This window comes from Perca fluviatilis, chromosome 22 (genome assembly GCF_010015445.1).
Source record: "Perca fluviatilis chromosome 22, GENO_Pfluv_1.0, whole genome shotgun sequence".
Taxonomy (NCBI): domain Eukaryota; kingdom Metazoa; phylum Chordata; class Actinopteri; order Perciformes; family Percidae; genus Perca; species Perca fluviatilis.
The window spans coordinates 27,972,979-27,986,896 of record NC_053133.1 but is presented as its reverse complement, the minus strand read 5'-3'; the positions used below and the strand labels follow the sequence as shown (position 1 = coordinate 27,986,896).

General features: G+C 43.3%; 2 protein-coding genes across 2 annotated transcripts in view; one reads left to right on the top strand and one right to left on the bottom strand.

Moving 5' to 3' along the window:
* The window catches only part of LOC120552569 (NLR family CARD domain-containing protein 3-like), a 1,238,648-nt gene that overhangs the window by 510,124 nt on the left and 714,606 nt on the right, over nt 1-13,918 (top strand). The gene's annotated exons all lie outside the window — the stretch shown is intronic.
* Nucleotides 1-13,918, bottom strand: part of LOC120552568 (NACHT, LRR and PYD domains-containing protein 12-like) — a gene marked incomplete in the record, with an annotated part of 803,490 nt that overhangs the window by 179,144 nt on the left and 610,428 nt on the right. Inside the window, 2 exon segments of the mRNA XM_039790738.1 lie at nt 4,929-5,048; nt 5,268-5,414. Coding sequence (XP_039646672.1) covers nt 4,929-5,048; nt 5,268-5,414 — 267 coding nt within the window.

Below are 13,918 nucleotides of genomic sequence, written 5' to 3'. Positions count from 1 at the left end.
ACTCCCCACGGTTCTCATATGTCCTATAAGGTCCGCAGCAGAGCGGCTGTCTGTGCCTGTCCTGTGGGGGGGATAGAGCTTTTTGTGGATTTGTTGGCATCTGTTGTTCACGAATTATAGGCCTATGTGTTATGAACTTTATTTTTGTAACTAAATTGAGCTCGAGCTTTTAAAAAAAAAGTGGTGGGTACAAAATGACTCATGATGAAATGTGGTGGGGACGCGTACCCACCGAAATCGACGCCTATGCGTGTTCCTCTAACTAACTCAGAGTTTTCACTAAACCTGCCTTCTGAAACGGACCCCTAGTCCCAACTTTGGTCTGGTCACAAGCTGTAAAAAACAACACTTGGGCTGCATCTCATTTCTCTGTCTTACCCCTTCCCCTTAGTTTTGCGCGTTCACGTGAGAGTAAGGGCTATCCCAATTCTCGTTTTGATCGAGGGGTCGGGCTAAGGGGAAGGGGTAGATACCCCTTAGTTTTAAGCAAAGACGCAAGCTTACTTGAAAGCAAGGGGTACCCAGAATACACTGCACAGCCGTGTATTCACAAGTCCACGAAAGATTGGACTGACCGATAAAGGAATACTTTCTTATTTGGATAAAACTTGCACAAATGTTTAGACTGAACAGTCGCTTCTCATTGCGTCACACCTAAACCCGCCTCAAAACCAACGCTGATTGGTCGGTCGTTTGGCGAACGGCTCCAAATTTTCTCTATCTCAAGATGCCAGACTGATCTGCGAGTGGAAAACTGGAGCTCGCCAGATCAAGTCGGTCTCACGAGGCTAATGGGGAAGGGGAAGGGGTAAGACAGAGAAATGAGATTCAGCCTTGCTCCACTGCAAACACTTCTTAAACAAACACTCAAGGCATTGGATAAACAGCCATCATGTTATCATCATTGTAACATAATCCAAAAACATAATCTCATGACCTTTGACAGTTTTGTGTTTCTTGCTGATGTTAGTCTAGTCTATAAAGTAATCAATGATCTGGCCGCTCCAACATTAAATGAGTTTGTGTCACTGTGTTCAGGCACTGGGAGGAGAACTAGGACGACCAACAGAGGTGACTGTGCAGTACAGAACAGATCTACTGAGTCGGGCAGATCAGTCTTCTCTGTTAGATACACAAAGTCTTATAACTCAGTACCAAGAGAGATCAGAGAATGGAACAACTTTGATGGTTTTGAATTAAAGATAAAATCATGGCTGAAATCGACCCAATCATGTTCCCATCAATCATAAACCCAAACAGTCAATCTTTATGTAGTGAAGTCCTGTTGTAGTGGTGTCTAAATGTTGGGATTTTATTGTTGATTCTATTGTGGTGTTTTAATGTTGTGAAATTGTATTGTTGCTGTTGTCTTCAAGTTGTGGTTCTTGTTGTCAAAGTAGTGTTTTTGTGTTGTGGTCTTTGTTGTTTGTCGTTGTAGTGGGTGAGTTTTAATACTGTTAAATGTGATTGTTGTCTTTTAATACAGTGTTAGATTTCCCTTTTCACAGAGATGTTATTCTCTGTTTCCTGCCCAGGGACTACAGATGGAAATTAGCTTATAACTAATTCTGGTACTGCTAAGGAGCTGTGCAATGTCCCTGTCAAATTAATACATAAAGAAATGATATAAATAAACTGTTACTGATGTTAAAGACCTGTTTTACAGCAACACAAATATCACCAAAACTAGTGGGGAAAAAGTATAAAAATCATCTTTTTGGGGTGTGATTAAGAACAGTCTCATGCATGATTTATGATCTAAATGTGTGTGAAGTGTGTATCTTTACTCTAATACTGATGGCTTCAGCTTTACATTGATTTATTGTGTTTATAATCACATCTGGACTTACCGAGCCTTTCTGCAGTTCCTCACAGCTGGAATCAGTCTCAGTCGTCCCTTCAGTGATGTGTTGTACTGACTCAGGTCCAACTCATCCAGAACCTCCTCTGACATCTGCAGCATGTAGGCCAGAGCTGAGCAGTGGATCACAGAGAGTCTCTTCTCTGATCTCTTCTCTGACTTCAGGAACTCTTGGATCTCCTGATGGACTGAGTGGTCGTTCATCTCCGTCAGACAGTGGAAGATGTTGATGCTTCTGTCAGGAGAGATCCCATCACTGTTCATCTCCTTCAGGTTGTTGATGGCTCTCTGGATGATTTCTGGACTGTTGTCTGTCTGACCCAGCAGGCCTCCTAAGAGTCTCTGGTTGGACTCCAGAGAGAGGCCATAAAGGAAGCGGACAAACAGGTCCAGGTGGCCATTTCTACTCCTCAGGGATTTCTCCATGGCTCTCTTCAGGAAGACATCCAGGCTATCTGTCTTTCCAAAATTCTTAGAAATCTTCTTGAGAAAAGACTTTGGTTTTGAGTCTCTGTTCTTGAAGTCTTCTCCCAGGAAGTCCTCCAGTACCTTTGTGTTCCTGTTGGTGTAACAGTGGAACAGGTAGACTGCAGCCAGAATCTCCTGAACGCTCAGATGAACGAAGCAGTAGACTGTTTTCTGGAAGATCACACTCTCTCTTTTGAAGATCTCTGAACAAACTCCTGAGTACAGCGAGGCCTCTGTGACATCCAGACCACAGCGCTCCAGGTCTTCTTGGTAGAACATGATGTTTCCTTTCTCCAGCTGCTCAAATGCCAGCCTCCCCAGCTTCAGAAGAACTTCCCTGTCGGCCTCCGTCAGCTCCTGTGGACTCGTCTCATGTCCCTCAGCATACTTGTGCTTCTTCCTCTTTGTCTGAACCAGCAGGAAGTGTGAGTACATGTCAGTCAGGGTCTTTGGCAGCTCTCCTCTCTGGTCTGTAGTCAACATGTGGTCCAGAACTGTAGCAGTGATCCAGCAGAAGACTGGGATCAGACACATGATGTGGAGGCTCCTGGAGGTCTTGATGTGGGAGATGATTCTGCTGGACAGCTCTTCATCACTGACTCTCTTCCTGAAGTACTCCTCCTTCTGGTCGTCAGTGAAGCCTCGTACTTCTGTTACCCTGCCAACACACGCAGGAGGGATCTGATTGGCTGCTGCAGGTCGGGAAGTTATCCACACAAGAGCCGAGGGAAGCAGCTTTCCCTGGATGAGGTTTGTCAACAGCACGTTGACTGATGACTTCTGGGTGACATCAGAAACAGCCTCATCGTTGTTGAAATCCAGGTAAAGTCTGCTTTCATCCAGGCCATCAAAGATGAAGAGAACTTTAGAGCCAGCGAGCTGCTCTGCTGTGACCTCCTGTAATGATGGATGGAAAACACGGAGCAGCTCCAGAAGACTGTACTGCTCATCTTTGATCAAGTTCAGCTCCCTGAAGGAAAGAGGAATCACCAGATCCACATCTTGGTTTTCCAAACCCTTGGCCCAGTCCAGACAGAACTTCTGCACTGAGAAGGTTTTTCCAACGCCAGCGACGCCGAGCATCAAAACGACTCTGATGTGTTTCTGTTGGTCAGGTAAGGCTTTAAAGATGTCACTGCACTTGATTGGAGAGTCATGGAGGGTCTTCATCTTGGAAGCTGTCTCGAGCTGCCTCACCTCATGTTGGGTATTAACTTCTTCACTCAGTTCATCTGTGATGTAGAGCTCAGTGAAGATCCTGTTGAGGAGGGTTTCACTTCCTGTTTGATCAGCTCCTTCAGTCACACGTTCATATGTCCCCTTCACTCTGATCTTATGTTTATGTTTAACAACGTACACTGTAAGGAAATACAAAAGTCTATTTATTAATAGTGCTATTTTGAGTTTCCAAACAACATTTTTCTAGAAAAAAGGACAAAGGTGAAAGACCAAAATAAGAAGAAATGTTAACAATCTGGTGATGATTTTTATTATCAATATGAAAACCAAATAGTTAAGGTTATAAAGTAATCATCCCTTCTTAAAGAATAAAAATACATCATGATTTTTACATTTAGTTTGTTTTAATTGTGTTTTTCTGTTGAAAGAGAAGCCTCAGAATTGCTCCTTTGTCTCTCAGCCTCTGACTGTCTCAGTGAACATGTTTGATTGACAGCAGAGGAAGCAGAGCATCAGCAGCTCGTGTTTTTATTGAATAGCACCAAGAACAAAGAACTGAGAATCTCTCTGACAAATACTCTTCATTTACTGTAACTGCTTCACAATAAAAGCCTCCTGCTGGTTTGCCAGTAACTTTTAAGGTTAAATTTGCACTGCTACATTTTTATTTAAAAAGGAATTTGAAATGATATGGGGTTTGGGCGTGATGATTTGGAGCGATCTAGCCTCAGAGAAGCAGCATCAGGAAAAGTTTGTTTACATCAGCAGTAAGTTAACAATGACTAAAAACATTCAGTAAACAGACAAATAAAGCTGATATCTCAAAGTACAGACAGGAACACAGGAGAAGTGATACAGAGCAGATATCTTCACTGGAGCAGAAAAAACATTCAGTTAAATGTCAGGTAGAATTAAAATGTAATGATATTTATAATTATGTTAAATGTCGGTGCTGTATGACACAACAGTCGTGTTTGAGACATGAAGACATCAGCAGACAGATGGACAGACTTACTTTTTTCAGAGCTGCTCTGACTGGCTGTCTGCAGTCCAGCTCTGGTTCTGATTTTGCACAGCGCCTCCTCCAAAACATTACTCCTCTTCTCTCTGTGAATTTAGAAATTAATAATTTATACTTTTTATTGATCCCCAGTGGGGAAATTAAAATTTACACTCTGTTTGTTAAAACACTCTGGCCAGAAATACATATGCACAAACGGAGTGATGTCAGAGTGCTGGACAGGCACCCTGAGCGGTTGGGGGGGTTCGGTGCCTTGCTCAAGAGCACCTTGGCAATGCCCGGAGGTGAACTGGCATCTCTCCAGCTACCAGTCCACACTCTGTTCTTTTGGTCGGTACGTTTTTATTATTATTAGCAGAGGAATGAGTGACATGAATGAGTTGGTATCAGTTCTCTTACTTTGTGTCTGAGGGTCCAGGTTCATTACTGAAGTGTGGAGGTTCTTCTCTGGACCGGTCACTCTTCATAGACTGACAGCCAGATACTACAGACTCTGGTCTCTGTCTCTTGTTCTGGACTCTGCAAACACCAACATTTTTTTATTTATGTTACTTTAATCCTTATATTATCTTTTTTAAAGCCAATTATCGAGCGCAAAACACACAAACTACTGCCAAATATTAAAAGGGATTAAAAGTTTGTATTAGTTTTCTTAGTGGAAACTTTAATAAACAAACACAGAATCAATACAAAAAACAGCAGAGGAATCTGAAAATGAGTTGGTATCAGTTCTCTTACTTTGTGTCTGAGGGTCCAGGTTCTTTACTGAAGTTCAGAGGACGATCTTTGGACCAGTCACTCTTCATAGACTGACAGCCAGATACTACAGACTCTGCTCCGTCCTCCTCTTCCTCCAAATCACTCATCTTCTGATCTGAAGTCAGTCTGAGAGGTAAAACAGCAACATTGACTGGGAGCTCACAACACAAGAATCAAGACAAGTTTCAACAAGAGTCTCACACACACACACACACACACACACACACACACACACACACACACACACACACACACACACACACACACACACACACACACACACACACACAAATCAAGACAAACAAGTTTGTCCATGCACACAGACTTGTCTTTAAATCTGTTTTCTTTGGTTAGCTGCTATCAGGTGCAGCCTGAAATGTGGAGGCTGAATCATACTATGCATAGCCTCCACCGTACCATGAGTCTGTTTTCTTGGTTACAGCTCAGAGACTTTGACAGTAAAATAATAAATGTTGGATTACCACTCACCCTGCCTCAGCCTTCAGTTTCCTCCTCCTCCTCTCTTCTGGTCTGACTAAATGGAGTCTCACCTGACTCTACTCTTCCTCTTCTCATGGACCTGATCTGCTCCTCCCCTCTTCACTTACAGTTGTGTGTATGTGTGTGTTTGTGTGTGTGTGTGTGCGTGTGCTTGTGTGACTGTGTGTGTGTGTATGTGTGTGTGTATGTGTGTGTGTGTGTGTGTGTGTGTGCGTGTCTGACTGTGTGTCTGCGTGCAGGCGTGTGTGTAACTACTGCTGCTAGGGCTGCTGCCACCATATATATATACACATATAACTGATTATATAATGCAGAATGCATTCAGAGACAAAGTTTTTTTCTTTACATTTTCTTATTTTATGAAATTATTATTTGTTAATTTATATTTTTCTAGGCTTGATGAAGTATCCCAAATACTGAGTTAAAGTCCTGCATTCAACTGAAATGATCCACAGGCAGCGGTGGAACAAGTATTCAGAGCCTTTACTTCATTAAAAGTACTAATAGCAGATGCATGCGTGTGTGCATGTGTGTGTGTGTGTGTGTGCGTGTGTGAGAGTGTGTGTGTGTGTGTTGGAGTCTCGGCTCATTGATGATGTAACAGCACCACCTGCTGTCCAAAGTAACAAACTACCAGCTGAAGGCTGACTTCACCATCTGGCCTTTCCTCTAAATTCCTGCCACTGTAAGTTACACTGACGAGGAATCTACCTCGGTGGTTGGTGCATACATACTGTACACAAACACATTTATTAAACATTATTATGAAATAAACAATAATTATAGAAACAAATATAAACTAAATAGCTGTTTAACATGAGAGAAAACAGGCTGAATGGTTGAGTGCAGGATGGGTAAAACATAATATAGTCTATGTGCAGCGGGCAGATGAATAGTGATGATGTGTATAGTGAACATGATTAGGAGTTTATCTTAAAATATATATTCTTAGCTCTGTGACTCCAATGTTCAGAACATGAGAGGCAACAACTGAGGCTGGACTTGGAGAAAACGTCCTGATTCATTAAGTTCTAGGGCTGCAACTAAACATTATTTTATTATTTAGTCATCTAAGTGTGACGGGTTGTGTATAGGTTATGTTAAATTATTATTATATGTTTAAAATGTGACGAACAAACTTTATGGTTAAACATACTCAGTGACGCAGTAGAAGAAGAACTCCAAACTATTAATACTACACGGTGAGAATACTCAGTCCAACGTCCTGCTCTGTTAGTAAATGTACTTGATGTAGAAGTAGCAGTGAGAGAGCTGATTCTCTGGAACATTACATCATGTCTTACTGCTGATCAAGACTTTGTGTGTAAACTGTGAATGTGCAGAGTAACACACTGTCAGATAAATGGAGGACAAGATGAAGTACAAGCTTTCCTTCTGAGATTAAAGCAAGTATTCAGACATGTTACTGTAGTAAAAGTACTAATAGCAGTGTAAAGTTCCAGCAGCTGGCTGAGCAGATAACTAACGTGGAGAGAAAACAGACAGACTCTCTGCTCCCTGTTCTCTGGACTTTAACAGAGAAAACCTCAGCAGAGATCTCCACATTACAGACAGCACATTGAGGGCTGGGAGCCAAAGGGGCATCACTGTGTTTCATCATTTAACAGGAGAGCCAGAACTAACCGGTTTCTAGCTGAACTCAGGCAGCTTCATCAGGAGGAAGAAGAGGACAGAAAGAATCCTGGAGAACCAGAAACACTCTGACTAAAGATGTCACAAGAGCGAAGTGGAGCTACACTGAAAATATGCAGAACAAGTTTTCAGCCAACAAGGCTGTGTCAGAGCAGACAAGCCTGCAGGACATCAGCTGCCTGATAATAACTGGATGGATTATCATAGAGTGGGCGTGTCTGTGAAGAGAAGTCTCGGCCCAGAGAAACATTTTCATTCAGATACCTCGAGGTCACCTAACTTTATCCCCCCCTCCCCCCCCTTGAGCTAATTTGAACTCCTGTATAGTTTAATCTGGAACATTACATCATGTTTTACTGCTGGTTAATACTTTGTGTGTAAACTCTGAATGTGCAGAATAACATGCTGTCAGATAAATGGAGGACAATATCAAGTACAAGCTTTCCTTCTGAGATTAAAGCAAGTATTCAGACATGTTACTGCAGTAAAAGTACTAATAGCACAGTGTAAAATTACAGCAGCTGACTGAGCAGATAACTAACGTGGAGAGAAAACAGACGGACTCTCTGCTCCCTGAATTCAACACAATATGAAAATGAAAAAGTGAAAGACTTACGTACTAGACTGCTCTTGATTGGAGGGTTTCTCGCGCGCAGCTCGGCCTGGAAGACCTCTGGGACAACGGACATCTTATATTGTGTGTCGACTGAAACCTTTTGTGTCTAACAGCAAAACAACAAACCTGTTTCAGCTTGATCAGGAGGAAGAGGAGAAGGAGGAGGAGGAGTACAGAGGAGGAGACAGAAAGAATCCTGAAGAACCAGAAACACTCAGAGGAGCAGTAACACTTTATAACAACCAGCAGTGATAAACGGGAAATTAAACTTCAGTTAAAAGTTATTTTAACTGTTAACAAACAACAACATTCATAATGTTGTCATTTTTTATTTTAGACACAAATACCTAAATAAAGAATAAAACTAAGCCAAAGTCTGTGAGTGAGTGACGTCATGGCGCTCTCTGGTGGACATCAGCAGGAACTACAAGCAGAGCTCCACCAAACACATTCACACATTAAAACATGTTTACGCTTTACTCTATTTTAGTAACAAAAGATAAACGGCATTTTCAGCTACAACCAAATGAAACATCTCTGCTTGTTACAGCTATGAACTAACGTTTTACTTAACTTTACTACTATTATCTATTAGGAGGGTTCTGTTTCTAGTTAGTTTATCTGTTGTGGTATGAAACGTTTCACTGATCATCCTGTAGTGACGGCTTTTTCTACTGGACTCTGCTGCTGTTAGTTACTGATGCTATAGTGTAGATATGATGCTATAGTATAGATATGATGCTATAGTGTAGATATGATGCTATAGTGTAGATATGATGCTATAGTGTAGATATGATGTTATAGTATATATATGATGCTATATTGTAGATATGATGTTATAGTATAGATATGATGCTATAGTATAGATATGATGCTATTGTGTAGATATGATGCTATAGTGTAGATATGATGCTATAGTATAGATATGATGCTATATTGTAGATATGATGCTATAGTGTAGATATGATGCTATATTGTAGATATGATGCTATAGTGTAGATATGATGCTATAGTATAGATATGATGCTATATTGTAGATATGATGCTATAGTGTTGATATGATGCTATAGTGTAGATATGATGCTATAGTGTAGATATGATGCTATAATGTAGATATGATGCTATAGTGGAGATATGATGCTATAGTATAGATATGATGCTATAAATATGATGTAATGCTAAAGTAGCAACACGGTATCACAGCAGTTTGTGTAATGGTCATGTTATTTTTAATCTATTGATACGTGTTCACGGGGCATTTTTGTCGTTTGTTTCGTGATGGCCAGCACGGAAGAAATGGTCCATACGGAGATTAACGGGGAAAGCAAACGCCACACCCCGGGGGAGGACGCCTCACACGCCGGGAGACGGCCGCGGGGGACGCGCGACAATAACGGGATGGCGGAGGTTGGGTTTAGGAAAAAAACAACGGGGAAAGGACGCCTCACACGGCAGGAAACGGCCGTGGTGCACACGTGACAATAACGAGACGGTTAAAAGGAAACAAAACGCCACACATGGGACGCGATCAACGGCCTCCTGGGTGAAAGTCTGGAATTGTTTGACCCATCCACCCCGCCAACCAACCTCTGCCATCCCGTATTTTCCGCATTTCATACTACTCAATACCGTAGACGTGCTGTGACCACGACATATGCTTCCCATTTAAATACATTAGTTTGCATTTTCGTCCTGGCCACCACGAAACAAACGACAAAAACGTCCCCATGAACAGGTATCAATAGATTAAATAAGGTAACCATTTGATGTACTGCCATGAGACTGGGTTGAAAGTAGACAGTAGATATGATGCTATAGTGTAGATATGATGCTATAGTGTAGATATGATGCTATAATGTAGATATGATGCTATAGTGTAAATATGAGGCTATAGTATATGTTGTGTCGTGGGTTCACTTCAGATAATCTTGTTAGTAGAGACAACACGGACACGTTTGTGTTTCAGTGGAAAACTACTGACTTTCTTTACTAACGTACTTGTTCACTTAGTACATTCAGATAAACACACTAACAGTGGCAGCACAGCGCCAACTAATGGAACGGGGTACTCAATACACAATGTCCCATACATCACATCTCCTCTCCACTAAATGTTGTGCTCCATGAACATGAACAAGAACATCTATTTTTTTTTTTTATAACATGTATAATGTTACCTAATCTTGAGGTAGGGAGTAGACTGCCCCAAACCCCGAGTCAGTCAAGGGATTATTATGCCCTTATTCTTGAGACATGACTCTTTAATCTAAATGAACACAAATGTAACTTATCCAAAAATGTGTCAAACAGCTGTCCAACCTTATTGACTTCCTTAAGGGCTAAAACGAACTGGTTTCATAATGACACGAGATGGGTATCGCTTACCAGTCTCTTGATGTGGTGCGTTGACTACCTCTGATGTTACCGGAATAGGCTGTACACTCACTGGATCAGGAGATGGAATAGCTGGGTCAGGAACTGTGTTCTCCAACAAAGGCAGATCTGGTGCAATGGAAGTAGACTCCGAAGACTCGGGAACATCCAACTCTGCATGTCGAGCAAGCATCTGTTCAGCATGCCGTCTCCAGTGTTCCGAAGACCACGCCAAAACCACGCCAGGTGTCCACTTCTCTCCTCTCCTATAATCACGCACTAATACTGTGTCACCCACTTTGAATGACCTGGCCTTAGCACGTGTCTGTCGACGAGCACACTGCTCCTCTTGTGCTTTCTCCACTGTTCTTGCAACGCTAGGCTTCATCAGGTCGAGTCGGGGCGCGAGCTTGCGATGCATGAACAGCATGGATGGCGATTCTTTGTGGTGGAGTTGCGGAGTTGCGACATACTACAGTAAGAATGCATCCAGTCGGTGTTGGATTGAAATTGTGCCTTTGGAGCACTTCAATGAATGCTTGAATGTTTGCACAAAACGTTCTGCCGGAGCATATTCGTGGGCGGGTGAAATGGCGCAGAGCGGTATGTGCTTAACCCCGTTGTTCTTCATGAATGTCTCGAATTCGCTTGATGTAAACTGGGGACCATTATCGCTCACTAAAACCTCCGGGAGGCCGTAACGACTGAATAGCCCTCTCAGCACCTGTATGGTCTTGGAAGTCGTGGTAGAACTCATCAAGTGCACGTCAGGCCATTTGGAGTGGGCGTCCACGACCACCATGAACATATGGCCTTGGAAGGGACCGGCAAAATCAACATGAATCCTCTGCCATGGAGCTACTGGCCATGCCCAAGGATGGAGAGGCGATGGTCCAGGGGCTTTTTGTGCGAGTTGGCAGGATTGGCAGGTCTTCGACACTTGTTCAATTTGAGCGTCAATTCCTGGCCACCACATGTAACTGCGGCGAGCGCTTACGGTTATTTTGACAACACCAGGGTGTCCGTGTAGCTCTGACAATACCGCCTGCAGCTTAGCGAGGGATGACAACACGGATACCCCACATGAGGCACTGTTGCTGAACAGTCAGTTCATCTTTCCTACTGATGAATGGTGCCAGTGTGCTGTCCACATGCTGAACTCCGGAAACGACCTGCGGACACCATTTCCAATACTTGAGCAAGGACAGGATCGGGTCCTGGTCTCTTTGTAGATTTCTTTACAGCTCACGGGTAAGATTTCCAAGTGTTTAATGTGAAAACTGTCCACAGTGTTGGGTTTCTCCTTAACTGACGTGGCGACATGGCGGGGACAGCCCATCAGCATTGCCATGACGTGCGGCTTCTCTGTACTGGATGCTGTAATCATGAGCAGCCAACAGCAGAGCCCACCGCTGCATTCTGGCGGCTGCCATAGATGGTATTGCTTTGCTGGGACTCAGAATTGTGGTCAGAGGGTGATGGTTAGTGAGGAGCGTAAACTTCCTAACATATAGGTAGTGATGGAATTTCCGAACACCAAATACAATGCCAAGAGCTTCACGCTCAATCTGTGCGTACTTTCGTTCTGCTTTATTCAAAGTCCGTGATGCAAAGGCTATGGGCCTCTCTTGTCCATCTGGAAAGATGTGCGAAATCACAGCACCTACCCCATAGGGTGAAGCGTCACAAGCCAGCCGGATGGGCAGTTGCGGGTCGTAATGGGTAAGCACACTTTGCGATGACAACTGTTCTTTGGCCACCTGAAATGCTGCTGCACATTTTGAAGTCCATCGCCACGGTTTGCCTTTGCCCAAGAGTGCGTTGAGTGGGCTAAGAATGGTTGACAGGTTTGGAATGAACCTGCCATAGTAGTTAATCAGCCCTAGAAAGAATTGAAGCTGACTCACATTCGTCGGTGCAGGAGCCTCCACAATCGCCCTTTCTTTCTCAGGTGATTTGTGCAGGCCATGGGCGTCGATAACATGGCACAGGTATTCCAGTGAATCCTTGAAAAATTCACATTTTTCCTTTTGGACACGTAAGCCAAATTCTTCAAGGCGTCCCAGGACAGCGTCCAAGTTCTTCAGGTTCTGAAGGCGGTCTTGGCCAGTTACCAAAATATCGTCCAAATAGCAGTGGACGTTCGGAAGACCCTGGAGAACCTGGTCCATGGCCCGCTGAAATATTGCTGGGGCCGACGTGATTCCAAAGGCAAGTCTGTTGTAACAGAACAACCCTTTTGATGTTGTTATGGTGAGATATTTGCGAGAGTCTTCCTCCACAGGCATTTGCAGATATGCGTGAGACAAGTCCAGCTTACTGAAATGCTGCCCCCCTGACAGTGATGCGAATGAATCCTCAACTGGAAGAATCGGATATTTCTCCACCTGCAGAACGGGGTTGATTGTCACTTTGAAATCACCGCAAATCCTAACATCTCCATTCTTTTCACAACTGGCACGATAGGTGTTGCCCAGTCGCTGAACTTGACAGGGGATATGATGCCCTGTGCACTCAGCCGATCAATCTCAGCTTCAACTTTTGGCCTCAGAGCATAGGGAACGACTCTTGCCTGGCAAAACCGTGGTTGATGACGCGGTTTCAGAGCTATGGCCACTTTAATGCCTTTCATTGTGCCCAGCTCCTTTTTAAAGACTTCATTGTGCCTCTGTTGCACAGCTTCTAAAGTCTCCTCACGAACTGTCTTAATCTCCCGCCAGTCAATCCGTATTTTCCTCAGCCATTCCCGCCCAAAGAACGGTGGTGCAGCCCCTTTGACCACGTTCAGTGGTAGCTAGTCTTCTGCTTGTTCATTTTTACCCAAACTTTGATGACCCCCTCCGGTGAAATCAGCTCGCCAGTGTATGTCTTCAGTATAGTATTCGTTTGGCGTAAAGGTACATGACACAACTGTATGTCATATAGTTCTTTGGATATTAGAGAAACTGCAGCGCCTGTGTCTAATTCCATTTGAATCGTCTTTCCTTCAATCTTTGGTTTAACACACATGTGTGAAAGGTTTCCTTTCTGAGTCACCATGTTTAGTGTTAGCTCTGCATCTGTTGTGCTACCCTCACTACTGGACATTTCTTTTGCATCCATGTGGTGCACTCCACTCTTCTTTTTCTTTGTAAACACTTTTTGTTTTACTTTCTTTTCTTTATTACCATGCTCTTTGTTTCGACACATTCTTGATATGTGGCCTTCCTTACCGCAGTTGTGACATGTTTGGTCCTTGTAATAGCAGTCAGCCTCTTTGTGATTCGTTTTTCCATAGCGCACACATTTGTAGCGTTGCTGGCTAGTCAGTGACAGTGCATTTATTTTTAGTGCATTACTTAGCTGGTGCGTTTCTTTTGCTACCGTCTCCATTGCTACTGCTATTTCCACAGCCTTTTTCCAAGTGAGTGCAGTCTCGGTCAGCAATCTTTTCTGTATCGCCTCCGTGTTAAGTCCACACAAGAGTCTGTCTCTCAGGGCATCCAGC